Source organism: Pagrus pagrus (genome assembly GCF_965226575.1).
Source record: "Pagrus pagrus genome assembly, chromosome: 1".
Taxonomy (NCBI): domain Eukaryota; kingdom Metazoa; phylum Chordata; class Actinopteri; order Spariformes; family Sparidae; genus Pagrus; species Pagrus pagrus.
In genome coordinates this window covers 15,670,679-15,687,402 of record NC_140185.1, presented here as the reverse complement: position 1 = coordinate 15,687,402, position 16,724 = coordinate 15,670,679, and the positions used below count along the sequence as shown (strand labels likewise).

General features: G+C 42.9%; 1 protein-coding gene across 7 annotated transcripts in view; it reads left to right on the top strand.

Moving 5' to 3' along the window:
* nav2a (neuron navigator 2a) overlaps positions 1-16,724 on the top strand; it is a 220,004-nt gene that overhangs the window by 114,474 nt on the left and 88,806 nt on the right. Inside the window, exon 1 of one of the 7 annotated variants that reach the window (XM_084354888.1) lies at positions 11,423-11,503. The exons of the other annotated variants lie outside the window; for them this stretch is intronic. Within the exon in view, the coding sequence (XP_084211014.1) occupies positions 11,453-11,503 (51 nt within the window). The 5' untranslated portion in view covers positions 11,423-11,452. Of the gene's footprint in view, positions 1-11,422; positions 11,504-16,724 lie in introns of those variants that run through there. 7 annotated transcript variants of the gene reach the window in all.

Here is a 16,724-nt window from a genome sequence, read left to right as displayed (position 1 = left end):
CCAACGATAATGCACGTAAGCACTCTTGGTGTCGGGTCATTGCAAACTATACAAATTTGTGCAGCCTTGCAAGGTATATGTTGTGGTCTATAGTTCAGTTTTCTTGACAAGATAATAGATGTCTCCTTAAGAATCCTCTCTCGCACAATCCTAAGTAATGGCTTCAGTTTGTCTATGATTGATATCCATTGTGTTTTACAGGATTTTACTGTCTGACAAGATTTCAATAATGAAGGAAAAAGTAACTCTTCTTGGCAGAAAACGTTCAGTCTTGGCACCGAAAGTCACTTTGCAACAATATTGTCATTAGTCACTTCAGATTGTGTCAGTGTGCTTCTCTACCTTCTGTTTTCTCAGCCATGATGGCTCTTTGATTTTTTTTGTAAATAAATACAGAGGATTGTCAGTATCACCATACTTTCTCTGGCTCAGTTTAACATAACGGAATCACAGAGCCAATTTCAGTGAGTTCCTGGAAGGAGCCGGTGCAGGCTGTGTCTCTGCTGTCCAGGATGGCAGCGTAGCAGGATATCAGGGTGGCTGTTTTGCTGTGTTTGTGAAATATTGGCTGCGCTTAGCAACCCCACACAAACGGCTGCAACGGCGAGAGGGATCGCTCTAATGCCATGTAAGGCAGTGAGGGGAAGGAGGTGTCTGTGTGTGTGTGTTTGTGTGTATTAGCGAGCCAGCAAGTGCATGCTTGGCAACCTGTCTTGACAGTAAGCGTGACTTGGAGCCACTGAGGCGTCCAGCACGCTGTTGTATATGAGACAAATGTGATGATGATCCCGTGAGGAGGAGATACAGGAGCCCAGCGCCGTCGGACACGACACGCGTCCGCTGCTGGTGTCGTTTGTTTTGTGGCTAATCACGTTTTCTCACTGACCTACTTTCTGTGACTTTCTCCCTCTCCTCTCTGTCCTCCTCTCTCTCCCTCTCTCCATCCCTGTGGTGCTGATGAAGCTGCCTTCTTCACCCTCGGCTGGGTTAACCCTTGACCTTCCTGACCAGCAGCAGTGATGTGAATATTGCAGTCATGTACTCATATCCATCTATGCTGACTCTGCACTTGTGTGCGGGACGTTTGTGTGAGTGCTTTCTGAATGTTTAGGCAAGGGAATCACGTTACAGCTGCAGTTTTTATTGGCGCCGCAAATTGTCCTGTCTGCTTTTTTAGTCAGTGTTGGTCTTTTTTTAACTACAGTTCTGTTTAAGATGTAGCTTAGCTTGTCCTATCAGCATTTCCAAAAACGTTTGCCATTTTTTGTAAAGAAAAAAAGTGGGAAATAAATTTTTCTGCATCCTACAGAGGGGCTTTCAGTGAACCACCTGCTGCTGAAATATGTTGTTGTAACAAACACACACACACACACACACACACACACACACACACACACACACACACACACACACACACACACACACACATTATAACCACATCTTTATGACGCATCTTCTTGCCCTTGCCCAACAACACTGACAGATTCTCTGGTGCTCCATGGTTAGATATCCCTTCAGTACAGGACAGGAGTGTCAGTTGCAGCTCATTTTTATCGTCCTCAATTCTTGACTGCGTGTGCTAGGCTTCACCCCAGGGACTGACTGAACTCGACGAAGGTCTGAGCGACAGAATTGCCGGCTCTGACTCTGAACCCTGCGTTGCTGTCAGCACGTGTGCAACCCTCTGTGGATTTCATGCAGATTTCAACGTCACCGGTCCTCACTGTGAACCCAATCTGCTCTGAGGGCAGAGTGAGATGAGACGAGGCTCTCTGGAGATGTGGAGGCTGCTTTATGTTTTTGATGCTTTCACTCTTTTTTTGTGTTGGCTGAACTGGGTTTCTTCAGCGCCGTCAGCCAAAATAATCCAGCATTTCATGTCAATGAAACATCAGGTTCTCAGGACGTGAGGGCTCCTTTCTGGAGCATTTTCAACAAAGAGAAAAGTCCTTCATAGAGGAGGTGGAGAGACCAATTTCAGCATTCAATATTGCAGCAAATAGACTAGAATCCAGTACAGTCATAAGAGTGGGTTGATGTTTGAGTCATTTCTCAGAAAAACCTTCCCTCTTACGATCTCTATCTCTATCACCGTCAGTCTTTATTTTTATTTCACCCGAACCAGGATGGACTCTTGAGATCTAAATCCCAAACCAGAAGTTAACCCACACAGAAAACACTTATGGAAGAAGAGTAAAGAAAGGAATATTCATAAAAAGTATATACATCAATTTCAGAATCCAGGGATGTTTTCAAGCATTACAGTGTAAGTGCAAAAACATCTTAACATGAAATGCATTGAACACAACTGAGCAACACAGATAGCTACTAGCAGCACATGGTTGCGGTTATCTGAAGGATTAGAGGAGTCATAGCAGAGGCTCTGACAAACATCCAGCTGGACGGCCCAGTTGGCACTAAACACACAAACATGTTGTGTACACCTGTAACAAAGAGTTAATCTATAATGCAACAAGAGCAGCAGGAGGCAGAGACAAACATCCGTCTTTACAGACTGGAGAGAGGACGTTACTGTGTGTGTGTGTGTGTGTGTGTGTGTGTGTGTGTGTGTGTGTCTGTGTCTGTGTGTGTGTCTGTGTCTGTGTGTGTGTGTGTGTGTGTGTGTGTGTGTATGTGTGTGTGCGTGTGTCTGTGTGTGTGATTGAAGTCTGGCACAATCTAATGTGTAGGTGATAGTCTGGAAATGTGTGAATGGTATTTGAAGCTGTTTGCTCTCTCTCTGCCTGTGTGTGTGTGTGTGTGTGTGTGTGTGTGAGACGCCATATGAAATGACAACTTCTTCTGACCTTTGACCTTCTACCATACGGTCATTACAAGGAGTTAAGCCTTGCACAGATACTCTGCTGCCCTCTAGTGGTTGTTTTTTGCTCTGCATCACATTTCATTCACAAACACTCGCAGGAGAGAGAGCGAAAGTGTGTCTCTGCCTCTGTGTGTGTGTGTGTGTTGAAGTCATTCAAGGCCACAGTCTCTCCTATTCATCTTTAATGCCTCTGTTTTATTCCCAACCTCCTTCTCTCGCTCTGTTTTCCCTCGTTCTCTTTCTTACTCTTTCATTTTTTCGCTCTTTGTAATCCAAGTGTTCATTGTTGCCAGCTCATTAATTCTTTGCTACAGCTTTGACACAAAAAAGGTTCAAACCAAGAATCTCTGAAAGCCACATGCACAGCAGGAGACCGTGAAAATGAATTCTCAAGCTACGTGGAGCCTGCGTACGACTTTATAAGTCATGTAGAACACACACACACATGCGAACACACACAGACACACACACATGCTTACTCACACATGAGCACACAGCACCAGAGTGAGGTTTGTCCGTGTGCTGGTGAGATAAGGAGCTCCTATCTTAATAAGTATCTCTGCAAATAAAGGTTTTAGTCAGGCTCTGTGTAAAGACTGGCTTTATTAGACTCATTATGAAAGCTCATCTCAGCCTGAGAGCTGAATCTGAGTCACATTAAAACATAGAGGGACTGGTGAAGAGGGCCATCTTTGCTAATATTTACCAAGATGATCTTGTCATAAATGAACCAAGATCCACAATATAGAAACGACCCCCATCCAGGAGAGAGGAGCTTAGTGTGGATATGTTTTATTACCACTGTATGATAGATGCATCAGTGATGCAGAGCTCCATTAAATCAACATCCTCCGTTTTTGAAGATGTGTAATTGCCCAAGATTAGAATTTCCCTAATTTGAATTATTTAAATTGGGTGTAATTTCATTCAGGGAACTGGTTTGACCATGAACCTACGTACGCAGTGATATGTGTGAACTCATTTAATTATTGTGGATTCAAAGTTAATTAAATGACCTCTAATGGCGTACTATGGATCAGTGGCGATGGAGGGTAGAGATTAGACTCAGGCTCATATATTTAGGTTTGGTGAAAATCGGGCATGGAAAACCAGGACTGACATTATACTTTGTTTCCTGGCTTTTCATTAATGTAAATTGTAATTCTAAATTTAATGTTTCCCCTCTAACATTGAAAACATATTCCCAGATAAGCCTTAAACACTTGCTAACTCCAATCGAATGCCATTAGTTCAATTACATTAATGCTTTTCCAGTGTATGTTTCTGCAAACCATAGATTTGTACAAACTGTGCCGATGCTGTGCTCATGGTTTGGTTAGGTTTAGTCACAAAAACCACTTGGTTAGCTTTAGGAAAAGATCATGTTTTGGCTTACCTCGTTCTGTCGCCATAAACATGACTGGAAATTGTCCCGACATCTTGCCCGACATAATAAATTACATTTTCTTGGGTTCTACACTGTTGGTTGGACGATACAATCTGAGGATGTCATCTAGGCTCCTGGGAAGATTTAAAGGGTACATTTTATGACAAATATTTGAGCGATTACTTGATAATGACAATAATCTTTAGTTGTAGCCCCACATATAGTAAAGAGTCATGCTGTCTCATGATGGTCACAATGCTATTTCAGACTATTTTCAACCCAACATTTGAGTCTAGAGAAGCAAAAACACTATACAGAGCTTTCTGCATGATACTGGCCAAGTTAAAACAATTGAATAATGATGCAAAATATTTCATACCAGCATTTCCGGCCTGTGGATGTCAGCATCAACCTTTAAAACTCATCTCACTTGACCCCTAGAAGAGATCCATGTCATGTCTTCAGCCTCTCCCCTCCTCCCCAGCATCCTGTGAAAGGCAGTAATGACTTTTTTTTACAGCTTTTACATCCAGCCTGAGTCTCCTGAAGACCCCACCCAGCAGGTGAGAGTGAAAGGCAGAGCACCATCGTGCTGCATTGGATTGCTAATGCGCTCCCACCCACCCAGAGGAGGACATATTGAGTGGGGGTTTGGGCGACTATATTGCTGCTTTTTATCATTACCATGACAAAGGGCCACAAATACACATATGTCTCTTCAGGAGGTGCTGCAAGTTAAAGTCGGATTTAATGGACGTTTTAGTGATTCTTTGTTGGAGAGAGTTCATTGTTCAAAGGAATTACCGAGGTTTTAACAGACTGCAAGAGGTCAGACAAAGAGCAGAGGAAAAAAGACGTGTCTTGTTAGGTCTTGTGAGTGATGGATTTAACACATGCGATTCATCATTTTGTGGTTGTATCTGTCACAGTTGTCGTGTCAAAACCGCATTTCCAAATCACAATGAGAAAAAGTGTCAAAAAGTCTGTTCATGTCAAGCTGAAATCGAGGCTTTTTCCCTCAGTTCCTGAAAGCTGACACTTTGGAGATAAGAGGTGTTCATTCAACAGCAACCACATGTGTTACTATCAGCATCAGGCAGGAGTTGCTGTTGATAAGAACAACAACACAACTCTGTGCCCTCTCTCAGAGAACACAGAGATGGTCGCTGAAAGTACCTGACGGCTTTGATACCGGCTGAGGCTGCACACACAGGCAGACTACGTTCAGATGGTGAGATAGTCTGTGGCTTTTATTCAGGGAAAAAGAGGCAAGGTCTCTCTCCCAGTAGCTACCTGGGCAGCTTTTCAGTGTAAAATGTCAGAAAAGATACAGCCTGGTGCAGTGTTTCACACAGGATTTTTATAAATGTTGAAAAAGTTTGGGTTTCTTGATCAACCTTTACTCCAGGATGTGTTTTGGCATGTTTGAGTTTAAAGTATGGTTTGATTTGGATATTAGCTATATACATGTATGGAATACAAATAACTGTAGTTGTGATTGTTTGTTTTATCAGTGTTTTTTCTGGTTGTATTTAACTGAGATACTTCTTCCCGTTTGGAAAGGTGTTTTTTTTACTGGCTGTATGTTGAAGTCATTTTAAAATATGAAAGCTACATGTGCGTAGTGAAAGTCTCCTCCTGTGAAATGCCAGATAGAAATGTTACACTTTGATCTTTAATGTTAAATATTTTAAATTTAAACGATTGGCACAAATTTTGTTGACCTCAAGCTTGTATCAAGAAAACCTGCACTGGTGTTGCTGGATTGGATTTGATGTTTCAGAGTAGGGAGAGATCTTCCTGTGACTGGATGGCAGAAAACCCTAAAATTGCAAAACAAAGTGAATGACCCTTTGGGCCCGAATCATTTCAGAAATGTAAATGAAATGCGTTTTACACATTCTGTTCTATATCATCTAGGAATAATACCTTCAAAAATAAACATAGCTTTTGCATAAAGACTGTGATAAGCTCAGGTGTTTTTGAGGGTATACATGATCATATGGCAGTTGGCTCCAGTTGTAATGACCTCATCTCTGCCTAATGCGTCTCGATCAGATTCCACTTCCTGTGCGGGTTGTCCCGTCGCCTTCCTGTGTGAGGTCATGGCTGAGGACATAACCATATTAATTAAGGCCAGGCATCTGCTTCTCCTGAGTCAACGTCCTTCCATTGATCTCCCCCCAAGGTGCCCTCCTCTCTTCGGTTTCTCTCTTTCTCTGCTTTCCTCGCGTTAGCTACCACAGGGAGCCCGTTGGTGCAGACAAACGGGTCATTGTGAGTGGCGCCCCCTGGGGAATCGGCGCTGAAGAGGCGGTTAGACTAACGCAATCAGTTCCATCTCTGTGAGGAAACAGAAGGCAGTGTGGAAAACGGAGGAGAGGCCAGGAGGTAGAGGTCAGCGGGGCTGAAGTCACCGTCCCCAGAGGTTTGTGCCCAGGGTCAACAGGACTGAGAGTCAGGTTGGATAACTTCATGACCTCTGTGGAGCCGACAGAGAGCCCATGATGTCTGCTTGTTGGGTTTTGATACAACAAATCAGAGTTTCAAGAATTAGAAACTGTAAATCGCAGAATCTCTCGTTCAGTGTAAAAAATGAACATAGATGAAGTACAGGATATTACTTACACCTGATTGAATACCATACCTACTACGGCTGTGCACGCACTCAGCATTTCAATGCAATAGATGATTGTAATGAACTGAGTACATTTTATGAGGCTTTTATCACAGACAGTAGATATACAGCAGATTGCCATATAATACCATCATTTGATACTATATATTTAGTGGTTCACGCTGTGTTTGCAGCTGCTGAGGTCGGGTTGATTCTCAGCTGTGGGTTTGATGTGAATGTTCAGAGTAAACAGGCATGAAATATGTCTTGGCTTTCTGTCAGCTGTCTGGTTGTGAAAAGATGACAGAGCGGATTTCACCTCGCTCCATTCAGCCAAGACGTTCTCACTCCCAACTCGTCAAAAATGGCAGCTTGGTCAGTGGCCCAAAGCTTCAAACTATGAGGCTTTACCTACCCTACCATTCTTTGCAATAAAATGTAATATGCAAAGAATGGTAAGACTTTCAAAATCAACATTATGTGACTCTTGAACTGTAATTAACGTCGTCCAACAGTTGCAGTCCGGTTAGGTTTAGGAAAGGATAATACTTGTTGTTTATGCATGTTAAATTAATTACCTAACATAACTTAAAAACAAACCTCTCCTGACTCTTTGTCACAAACAGGACGTGAATCTTGGTCTCCGGGGTGAAAGTCCAGTGTATGACTGCCCCGACTCTGACTTTTCTTGCTCTTTATACTAATGCATCAAAGAGGCGCTTCATGAAGTGAAGCTAGAGGGGTACCTACAGCATCACACTTAGAAGCGCAGGACCCCTGACCAGGCTGCTGTTTTTGATACGCTGGGCGGAAAAACAGGCTGGTTGAACTCAGCTCCATGCATCTTCAAGGTTTTTCTCAATCTCTTTTAGGCCTTGTCCACTCAGACACAGATATTTTCTCCACAAAAGACATTTTAGGTCACGTAAACAGAGATTTTTTAAATACTTTTTAAACTCAGGTTTCTGTGTCCCTGTGTGTCATCGCCTCAAACTGCCTTTGCCCACTGTTGTTTTGTGTAATGAGCATGCGCCTGAAACAACTACAACAACAGTGGACTACCAGTTTATTTACATTTGGTTAGCTTTGTTAGTATTGCTACATCTAATTATAAGTTAGTGTACTGTGGTTAGAGAGCCTTTCCATTCTCTGCTACTGAAGATTGTATCTGTCCAGATGTCATATTCACTTCAGTCTGTAATGTAACTGCATTTGTTACCTGGTTAGTTAATAACATCTTTGTGACAATTTGTCATCTTTACTGTTTGACTAAATGACATGTTTCAATATAAGCATTAGGCATGTGCTGACTTTTGACATAATATCAGTCTGTACCACATTATAAAAAGGTAATGTATGTGATGTAAAAGTGAAGAAGTCAATTAAAAGACAAATAAAGTAGTCAGTCCACCATTAACTCCACAGTAGACCCCCATCAAATTGCTTTTGTGCATGTCTCTTTACCCCTAGCAAGTCCATATGTCCCTCACCCCCACCCCTCTCCCAGAACGGAACAGCCAGGCAGCAGGTCCAATCCCAAACCCCCACCATCACCCCAATCTTTCTCCCCAGTCACGAAAGCTCTGAGGTGGGGGTCCCCCAAAACAAAAGGCCCTTCCTTGCAGGGTTATCCCCCCATTGTGCGTGACACACTGAGGTTTATCTGGGACTGTGAAAGGAACCATACTCAGCCCTTTCACTGTGGCTGCACTTAATGAGCTTGTTGAAGGCCTGTACTAAAACTGTTAAATACAAGCACTAAATGCTGACATATTCTGTTCTTGTAGAGCCAGATTGTCATTAAATCAATGCTGGTTAGGAGCAGTGGGGGACCGATGTTTCTGTGATGTGGTAGGCTGAGTGGTTGGGTTTCCTTTTGTGGTGTGTTACCTTGATGAAATACTGTATGGTATAGAAAAGGTACTGGTATGTACAGTGTGAGTTGGTGATTCAAAAGTAGAGTTTGATTTCCAAAGCTGTCAGAGTAACCTGCAAAATCCACTTTTCCACTTTCATCTCCTGTGTTTGTTGCTTATTTTTCTTTTTCGCAACGCCAGCACCGTGGTAACGTGAGTTGGTCCAGACAGTAAACATTTTATTTTATTTATCATATTTCCCAGAGGATGGATCTTACTGACTTTGATGATCCCTTGACTTTTCATGTCATGCTGAGTTCACACTACAGGATTGTAGCCCCGGCTTCCTACTCGTCGACAGTTTTTTGATCAGCCTGAGACTAAAGCCCCAAGTCAGAGGCAAATCTGCTATAGAGTATGTGAACTGTTCAACGCAATCCAAGAGCTTACCGATGCCTCATAGACGCCTGAAAAATATCTAGCAGGCAGAATAACTGATCTGCAGTAGCTTTCTGAACCCAGTCTCATCATGCATCTATTCATATAGTGGGGTCACAATAATATGCAGTTGTCTGTATCAGAATACACACAAGCTTTTCAGTGTTTGTGACCTTGTCGTGCTTCTTGGACCACAGTACAATATGAGCAGGCCATTTTCAATGCAAAAACTATTTATCTCCAACTCTCCCTGATATTATTTTCTTTGTCCTCCTTGTTTTTTCAAATGAGCTGAAAAACAACTTGAACAACTTGTTTCTCGCAACTTCTCGCATGTGTTTTTGTGACAAACTGTGGTTAGGAGACCAGACAGACTCATCAAGGGTTTCTCTTGGTGAAAAATCTTGTAATGTGTGACCCTCCGATGCTGTTCAGACATGTAGTGTGCAAACCACAATGACTTCAAGATTCCCAATTACAAGACAGAAAGTTGTGTTGTGTGAAGAGTACGTCAATCTGGCAACGTTGTTGTCATGTAGTGTAAGTTTTAAGTCATCCAGTGGGATATAGAATATCTACTTGGTGAATTGGCACAAAGTTTTGTACAGAAATCCATGGTTCAATTAGCACCATGACAGGGTAAATATTTGTGGTGGAGGGAGCTGTTGACAGTTGTCGGATGGATTGCCATGATATCTGTTACAGACATTCAGGATGATCACCATCAAGTCAAATTCTTAATTCATCCAATACTTTTGGTTCATGACCAAAGACCTTGGGTTTTTTAGTGACACATTTTTCATTATTTCTTTGTTTGTGCTGGCTATTGCTGCTAATTGTACATGCAGACACTTGCTGTGAAAATACGCTGCAAGTCAAAGCTTCAAACCTTCATTTGAAAAAGAAAAAATACACACACAAAGCTCACACGTGCTTTAAGCTCATCTGCTTTGACATGCGTTGTTGTCAGGTGAAATTCAGTGACAGTTGAACACTTTCACTTGTAGTTTACAGTGCATATCAGCTGTGTTTTATATTTTACTCAAGTTGTAAACATAAAATGCGTAATTACCCGGCACACAATGAGTGTAAAAGCTGCGTTTTAGTATTTCGAACCAGAGAAGCAAAACAAATAACACAGGTCATTACTTTATATTGTCTACATGACTTTAGTATTATTGTTGTTTCACGAAGCTTAAAGCATTTTTGTCCAGCCTGCTGGAAGTGATCAGGCATCCCCCTACTGTGGGAACTTTCTGTAAATCTTGGGCCTTTCCCAAAATTCAAATTCGGCTTGTAATTTGTGGTCGGTGGTGGGGTGTGTGTGTGTGCACAGGGGGTTGGAACACGCTCAAACGGACGGCATCCTGTGCTGTGGACTCTCTTACACACACACTCACACATACATAAATGCTTAGGTTATGAACTCGCCATACACATGCACATAAATACACACACGCAGCTGCTACAATGTGATGTGGGTGACGGCTGATCAGAGAGTGGACCGCTCCGTCTCTGGTCGGGGGAAAATAAAACTTGGCTTTTTTTAACGGACGGCAGAGGAGCTGGTTAAAGAAATAATAAATAGAAAGGAGATGGTTAGTGTTGAGTTCTGCGTGGTTTGGCCTCTACGCTCTGCACTTCCCACTATATGGTCTGTCTACTGTTATCAAGGCTGCACTGATTATCTGTTTTTGTCCTTTCTCCTCACTTTTTTTTTGTCAAAGAGGGGGGTCGATCGGGGGAGGGGTGGTAGAAGGTTAAGAGGTCTGTCCTTTTCTCTTTCTTTTCTCCTCCCCATATGACCGATGGTCCATTGAAGAGCTAAGGCACAATGTGTTGCCGTGGGCGGGAGAGGAGGGGAAGGGGGATCCACTCCTCCCCCTCCTTCTCCTCGTCCTCTCAGTGCGTTTGGTTTGGCTGCCTCTCAGAGCGGCAGCAGAGGCCGGGGAGCTCCGCTTGCCTTTCGCCTCCTGCGTTTATTTTTCCCTCCTCTGTGTCCCAAAGTGGGTGGAGTGAAGCTGGAGGCACTGATCTCTCACCTCCTCAGGCATACAGAGACCTGCTGGGGCTTGAGCAAGCAGCAGCTCTACTACAGTATATCCTCTGGATCTACATGGTGCATTCATTTAGGACATTTATCTCAAACCTGCAACTTCCTCCTTGGATTCATTTTTCTCTGTGGATTTATGTATGTTGCTGCAGCTCTGTTGGGTCCAGTTTAGTCTAGACCTGGTTCTGATTGCTTATATTTGGGCCTGGCTGGCCAACCTACAGCCCTCCTCAATGTGAGGCAGGTGTCTCTGAGGAAGGACGCTGCAGGAGGCAAGATGAGTTTGATGCTATGCCGCTGGGAACAGAAGAATTTCACCATGAAACTGGTAGGCTTAACACTTCCAGGTCATCACACAGGTCAAACACCAGGCGGCAACTAAAAATGTATTGCGTTTCAGTTATTTACAGTGTATATAACTATAAAATCAAAGACCTATAGGCTTTATCTGTTATTGCAGTCCTTTTATCAATAGAGTGTTGACATCTTTATCCAGCCTTTCTGTCCTGACGCTGCAGCTTCAGGACATGTCTCACTTAGATTTTTTTCCCTCTGTGTGTTTATGTATCAGTGAAAATGCTTGTCTCATCAGCCCAAAGCCTTACAGTAGCTGTGGTGTTGGATTGCGGGCACGCAGTGGATTAGTGGCGGCCTTTTTAATATCAGAGGAAAATGCTGAAGGCGTGGATCCCGGTTTTCCCCTCACCTGATACCAGCTTCACTTTGATGTCTGCATGGAAAGTTAAAATAGGCTTAGTGAGGACTTTAACCAGAGTTTCGCAGCACATTCATGTATGTGTGTGCCTGTGTGTGTGTGTGTGTGTGTGTGTGTGTGTGTGTGTGTGTGTGTGTGTGCTCCATTTAAGCACCTATAAGAAAGGACAGTCTTTGGTTCTGCTTTACTACCTGCTGTTTGGTGTGATAAAAGTACAATGCCACAGAGATGGTAAATATTCAACAGGATCTGGGACACTGTGATAAAATACAGAGGGGGTCAGGTGCAGATAGGTCATGTGGTGCAAACAAATGAGAAAAAAAGATCTTTGTAATAGCTGATGTATGTGATAAAAGTAGGAAGCGGCAGATTCAATAGTTAGTAATTTGTTTAATGAGCACCCAATTGAGTTTACACACAACACGGACGGACGAGACACTCTCTCTCTCTTTCTTTTCGCCCTGTCTTTCTCTGTGTCTTTCTCTTTCTTTCTGCCATGGTCCTTATCTGGATCTGCTATGAGCCCACAGAGGAAAGGGAGATGGAAGCACAGGAGGTTATTACCAGAGTCTAGAGATGAGCCGATAAGAAGGCCAGTTTAATTACACACCGCTAACCTCCACAGCGTGACTGACAGGAGGCTGGTGGGCCACAGGGTCAGCATGAGAGAGAAAGAGAGGGAGAGAGTGCGAGAGTGAGACGACAAAAGGGATCACAGGAATGCACACTTGAACATGTGCACACACTTCCAGAAATTAAAATGACCTCCCTTTTTATTATGAAGTGTAGTCGATGTCCATAATCCTCTCTGTTCTCATACGGCTCTATTGATTATCTGATTGTCACGGTTCCTTTGTCAATATATGACTTGAGCAAGATAAATCAAAATGCATGATTTATATGTTTCATCCTGGTCAGAGACATGTCATAAAATAAATGAATAAATAAATAAATGGAACGGTCATTGTTTTTAGTTGAGCTAAGCAATAGCTAGGTGTAGTTGTGGTGCATTGTGGTATGTCTGCTTTCAAGACTGAAGTAGCCATACCACACATTGCTAATTTGTTTTTCAGTCTATTGATGACATTGACAGAGCAAAGTCTTCGTGGTCTGACAAGGTTCATCTGAAGAAAGCCTCTTCGACCTGTCTTGTCTTTTTTTTTTTTTTTAGTTTTTTAGATGTTGTGTCCAGTGAGTTTCTCTCAACAACATTTTCAGTTGTTTTTGTGCAATGGACATTTTTTTTTAGATGATTCTCTTATGGTTTGTCTGATATCACTGTGTCTGTGTTGTTCCTAGGAAATCGTAATTAATGTTGTTCCAGGACCATCATTTCAATTTAGGACAAATGTCAGCAATCAAGTCAGTCAGCATCAGGCTGTTGAGGCTGAATGTGTTAGGAACTCACCCAGGAGATTTGTATCTCATTTGAAACATGTTGCTTTACTGTTCGTTAATTTTAACACTCATTTTACTTATTATTTCCTCTTATATTTCAGTTTTCTGTGGCTGTTTGGTTAGTTTTAGACAAAAAAATACTGGTTCGGTTTGGGAATTCATGACTTGGGTCCAAATAGACTCTTTCCCAACATTAAACATGTGTTATAAATGATAACTTCTCCCATTTGAGGATTTTCTGGTCTTTTCCCCCAACTCCAAAAGGCTGTGAATGTGATTAGTCAATTGCAATAACGTTCCTGGAGCAACATTAATCAGGATGTTCCAGGAACAACACAAACACACTGATATCAGATTACGCATTCACTTATTGCCGCATGCAACCAAGGCCTTGATCTTGAGTCGATCCCAGGAAGTTAAAGGTACAGAACATGGCAGGCACCTGCAGCTTTGGCGAAATAGATGGGACAACATTCGACAAGGCCAGATTGGAAAAGAGGGGATTGCAGCAGAATCCCGGATTTGCCTTTGATTACTAGGCAACAGGGAAGACAGTCATTCCTGTGTGTATATATCCTTTTCAAACCTTGTTGAGCAAACTCCTAAAGCAATGATATTACAGAGTGGTGAAGCTCAAAACTATGTAAGATGCTGTGATAAGGGTAAAGCCCACTATGTTTTAAGGGTCACAGTACATAGTGTGCAGACCGTCACTGCTCCTGTACTACACATGGATAGTGAGGACTTGATCCTTAAAGGCAGCTGTCTGATAATTTTATCTGCTGGGAAATCATATCATTGCATATGTCTTGTGCGCTCATACAGTAGGACTATGAAGCTAAGCCCTCTTTAATGACACTTCTGGGTTGCTGTGCCCTCATGTGCATCAAGCTGCATGTCTCAGGATTTATTCTGATCAGATGTTGCATGGCCGACACTGCTGTGCCATTTCAACTGTGGAGCAGTCCAAGCACCAATTAAGGGGATTTAGAAGTCACGTATTCATGATTCAATATTATCATATTCTGGATTAACTTCTGAATATTTGGGCATTGTCAGGTTGTCAGGGTTATCGAGAATATCACCATTTGGTGGAAATGTAAAGTTTTTGCCATTTGTTTTTCTTTCCGCCAGCAGTTTATGTATTGCATGTAAAGATGACCACACATGTACACCCAGTCTCTTGGCTTTCCGATGGTTGACTCTGTTTCCCTTACTCTAAAACTGCAGAGCTCTTGCCAAGTCGTTTTGTCTAGCATGTGCTTGGTATGGCCTCCATGTCTCACAAAGCCACATGTCTTTCATGTGCCAAACAGAGAGCAAGCAGAGACATGAGTGCTCATTTAGAGTGGCCTGTTTCAGCTTTCTGCGGGCGAAAGCCACTTGAGAGGCCTGTGTGAGTACAACAGAGAACCGATGGGGGGGAAGGAGCTTCCAGGGGCCCCATAGACCAAAAACCATCCATGGTGCATCCCGCTGGGGTCCGAGAAGGAGAAGAAGCAGCTCCAGCTGCAGTGGTGATGGAGAGGAAAGTTGTAGGGAGAAGTCAAATGTTTGCTGGTTCTATGGTGGTTACCGCAGTTGAACATGCAGTTTGTGTGTAAATGAATGAATGAATTTCTCACACTGTCACTCTTTCTGTCAGCGCCGTCTTTCTACGTCTCACTTTACATTTTTTCTCTCAGTCTTGTTGTCTGTCCCTTGTAATATGACGAAGACATCTTGCAAAGCCCTTTTCCTCTACAGGAAAGTAACTTAGTCCAAGCTGGAGACATTGTCAAAGGTTCTGCTTGTGTGTCTGCTAATCTCAACCTGCATGTGGGAGTAGTTCCTGGATCTAAATGTTAGTTTCAGGTAATTTCATGGGTTGTTGATAGTGCTGTGACAGTGGTGTAGCTGCTAGATGTTACGATGTTTGTAAGAACAACAACTTTTAGAAGAACAATGGCAAGAAAAAAATGGCAGAAATGGGGACGAAATGCACAGCCAAACAGTTCAGCCAAAAATTAAAAAGATTGGGAGATCTCCTATTCTTAAAATCCCAGGATTGATCTTAACAAGCTTTTTTACCAGCTCTTATTTCTTGTGCCTTTGTTCACTGAACAAATCTGTTTTTCAGACATTGTGGTCGCAGTCCTGAATTTTTCTGCAGTTTGACTTGCATCAACCATGTAAACTACTATGAGAAGTCTGTCTGACCAAACCAAGTATGTAAACCTGGCCGGTTTAAAATAAGAAGTTGACCATTTTACTTAAGTCACTACTTAGGCTGAATCAAATCGATGTGAGTCAGCAGATCAGTGCCTGTAACTTACCCTGCTTTTTGGTGTGCAAAGGTGCGACTCTGAAAAGGCCCAGTTCAGCGTTTTGGATACATTTTTGGGCTTTTCTTCTTATCAGACAGTTGGAAAGATGATGAGAGAGGCTGGATAACGTGCATGCACCTCAGTCAAATAAGCCACCAGGATCCCTCTGTTCAGTTTGGGTGAACGTGTCTGTGTTAGCGCACATGGCTGCAGTCATTGTGTCCTGTTTAAAGCATCACAGCAGCACAGCAGCTGGCAGAGCAGACCGCAGTTTTCTGTTGTCATATCATACAGACCAGGGACAACGATTTCTCAGAGGCCATCTGTCTGTGTCTCCTAGAGAGATGATGATTCCCTCCACCCAGTGTTGACTTATTTAAGCAGAGGGGGGTCATGCATTCACAGTGTCTTGGGTGGACTCTTCATGTTAGGTGCAACAGAGAAAGTAACACGTACTTGGATAAGTGGCAGACCATCACTTGCACGTATTCACCACTCTGTTCCCTCCCTGCATCCTTCTGTTAGATTACTGTGTGTGTGTATCCATCAGTACATCCATCATTCTCCCACCAGCCATCTGCTAGCCGGCACACACTGGGCCAGAGGGGATGTGCTGCCACATGTCACCCTCAGCCTGCAGAAGCATGGAGAGCTGCTGCGTCCTTATCGACGAGGCTCAGCATGGTCCGTCAGACAACAGGAATATGTGTTGTTCACTGCATACAACCCTAGTGAGCTGTTATAGTGATACAGAATGACGAGGACGTTGACCACAAGATGTCAGAAGAATTGGCTAACTAGTTTATATCGTTGTCCTTGTCAGTAGTTTATCCTGTCTGTCTTGTGTTGTTTCCTTCCAAATGTTAAAAAACTATGATATGTCTAAGCCCCAATCTGACGCCTTCTTGCTTAAATTTTGGCCTCTCTGTTAAACTCAAGTGCTACTGAAGTACAATCCTCGAGCAAAAATGAACTCTCTGACCCTTGTTGATTCGACTAGTCCTATGGCATATCCTTCTTTTCAGCGTCACACTGAACTCTTCTCAGCCTACATGAGTCTTGCGTTTTGCCCGTCAGCCTCATGCCTTTCTTCATCAACGAAATGTGCGTCCTGCTCATAGTTCAGTCAC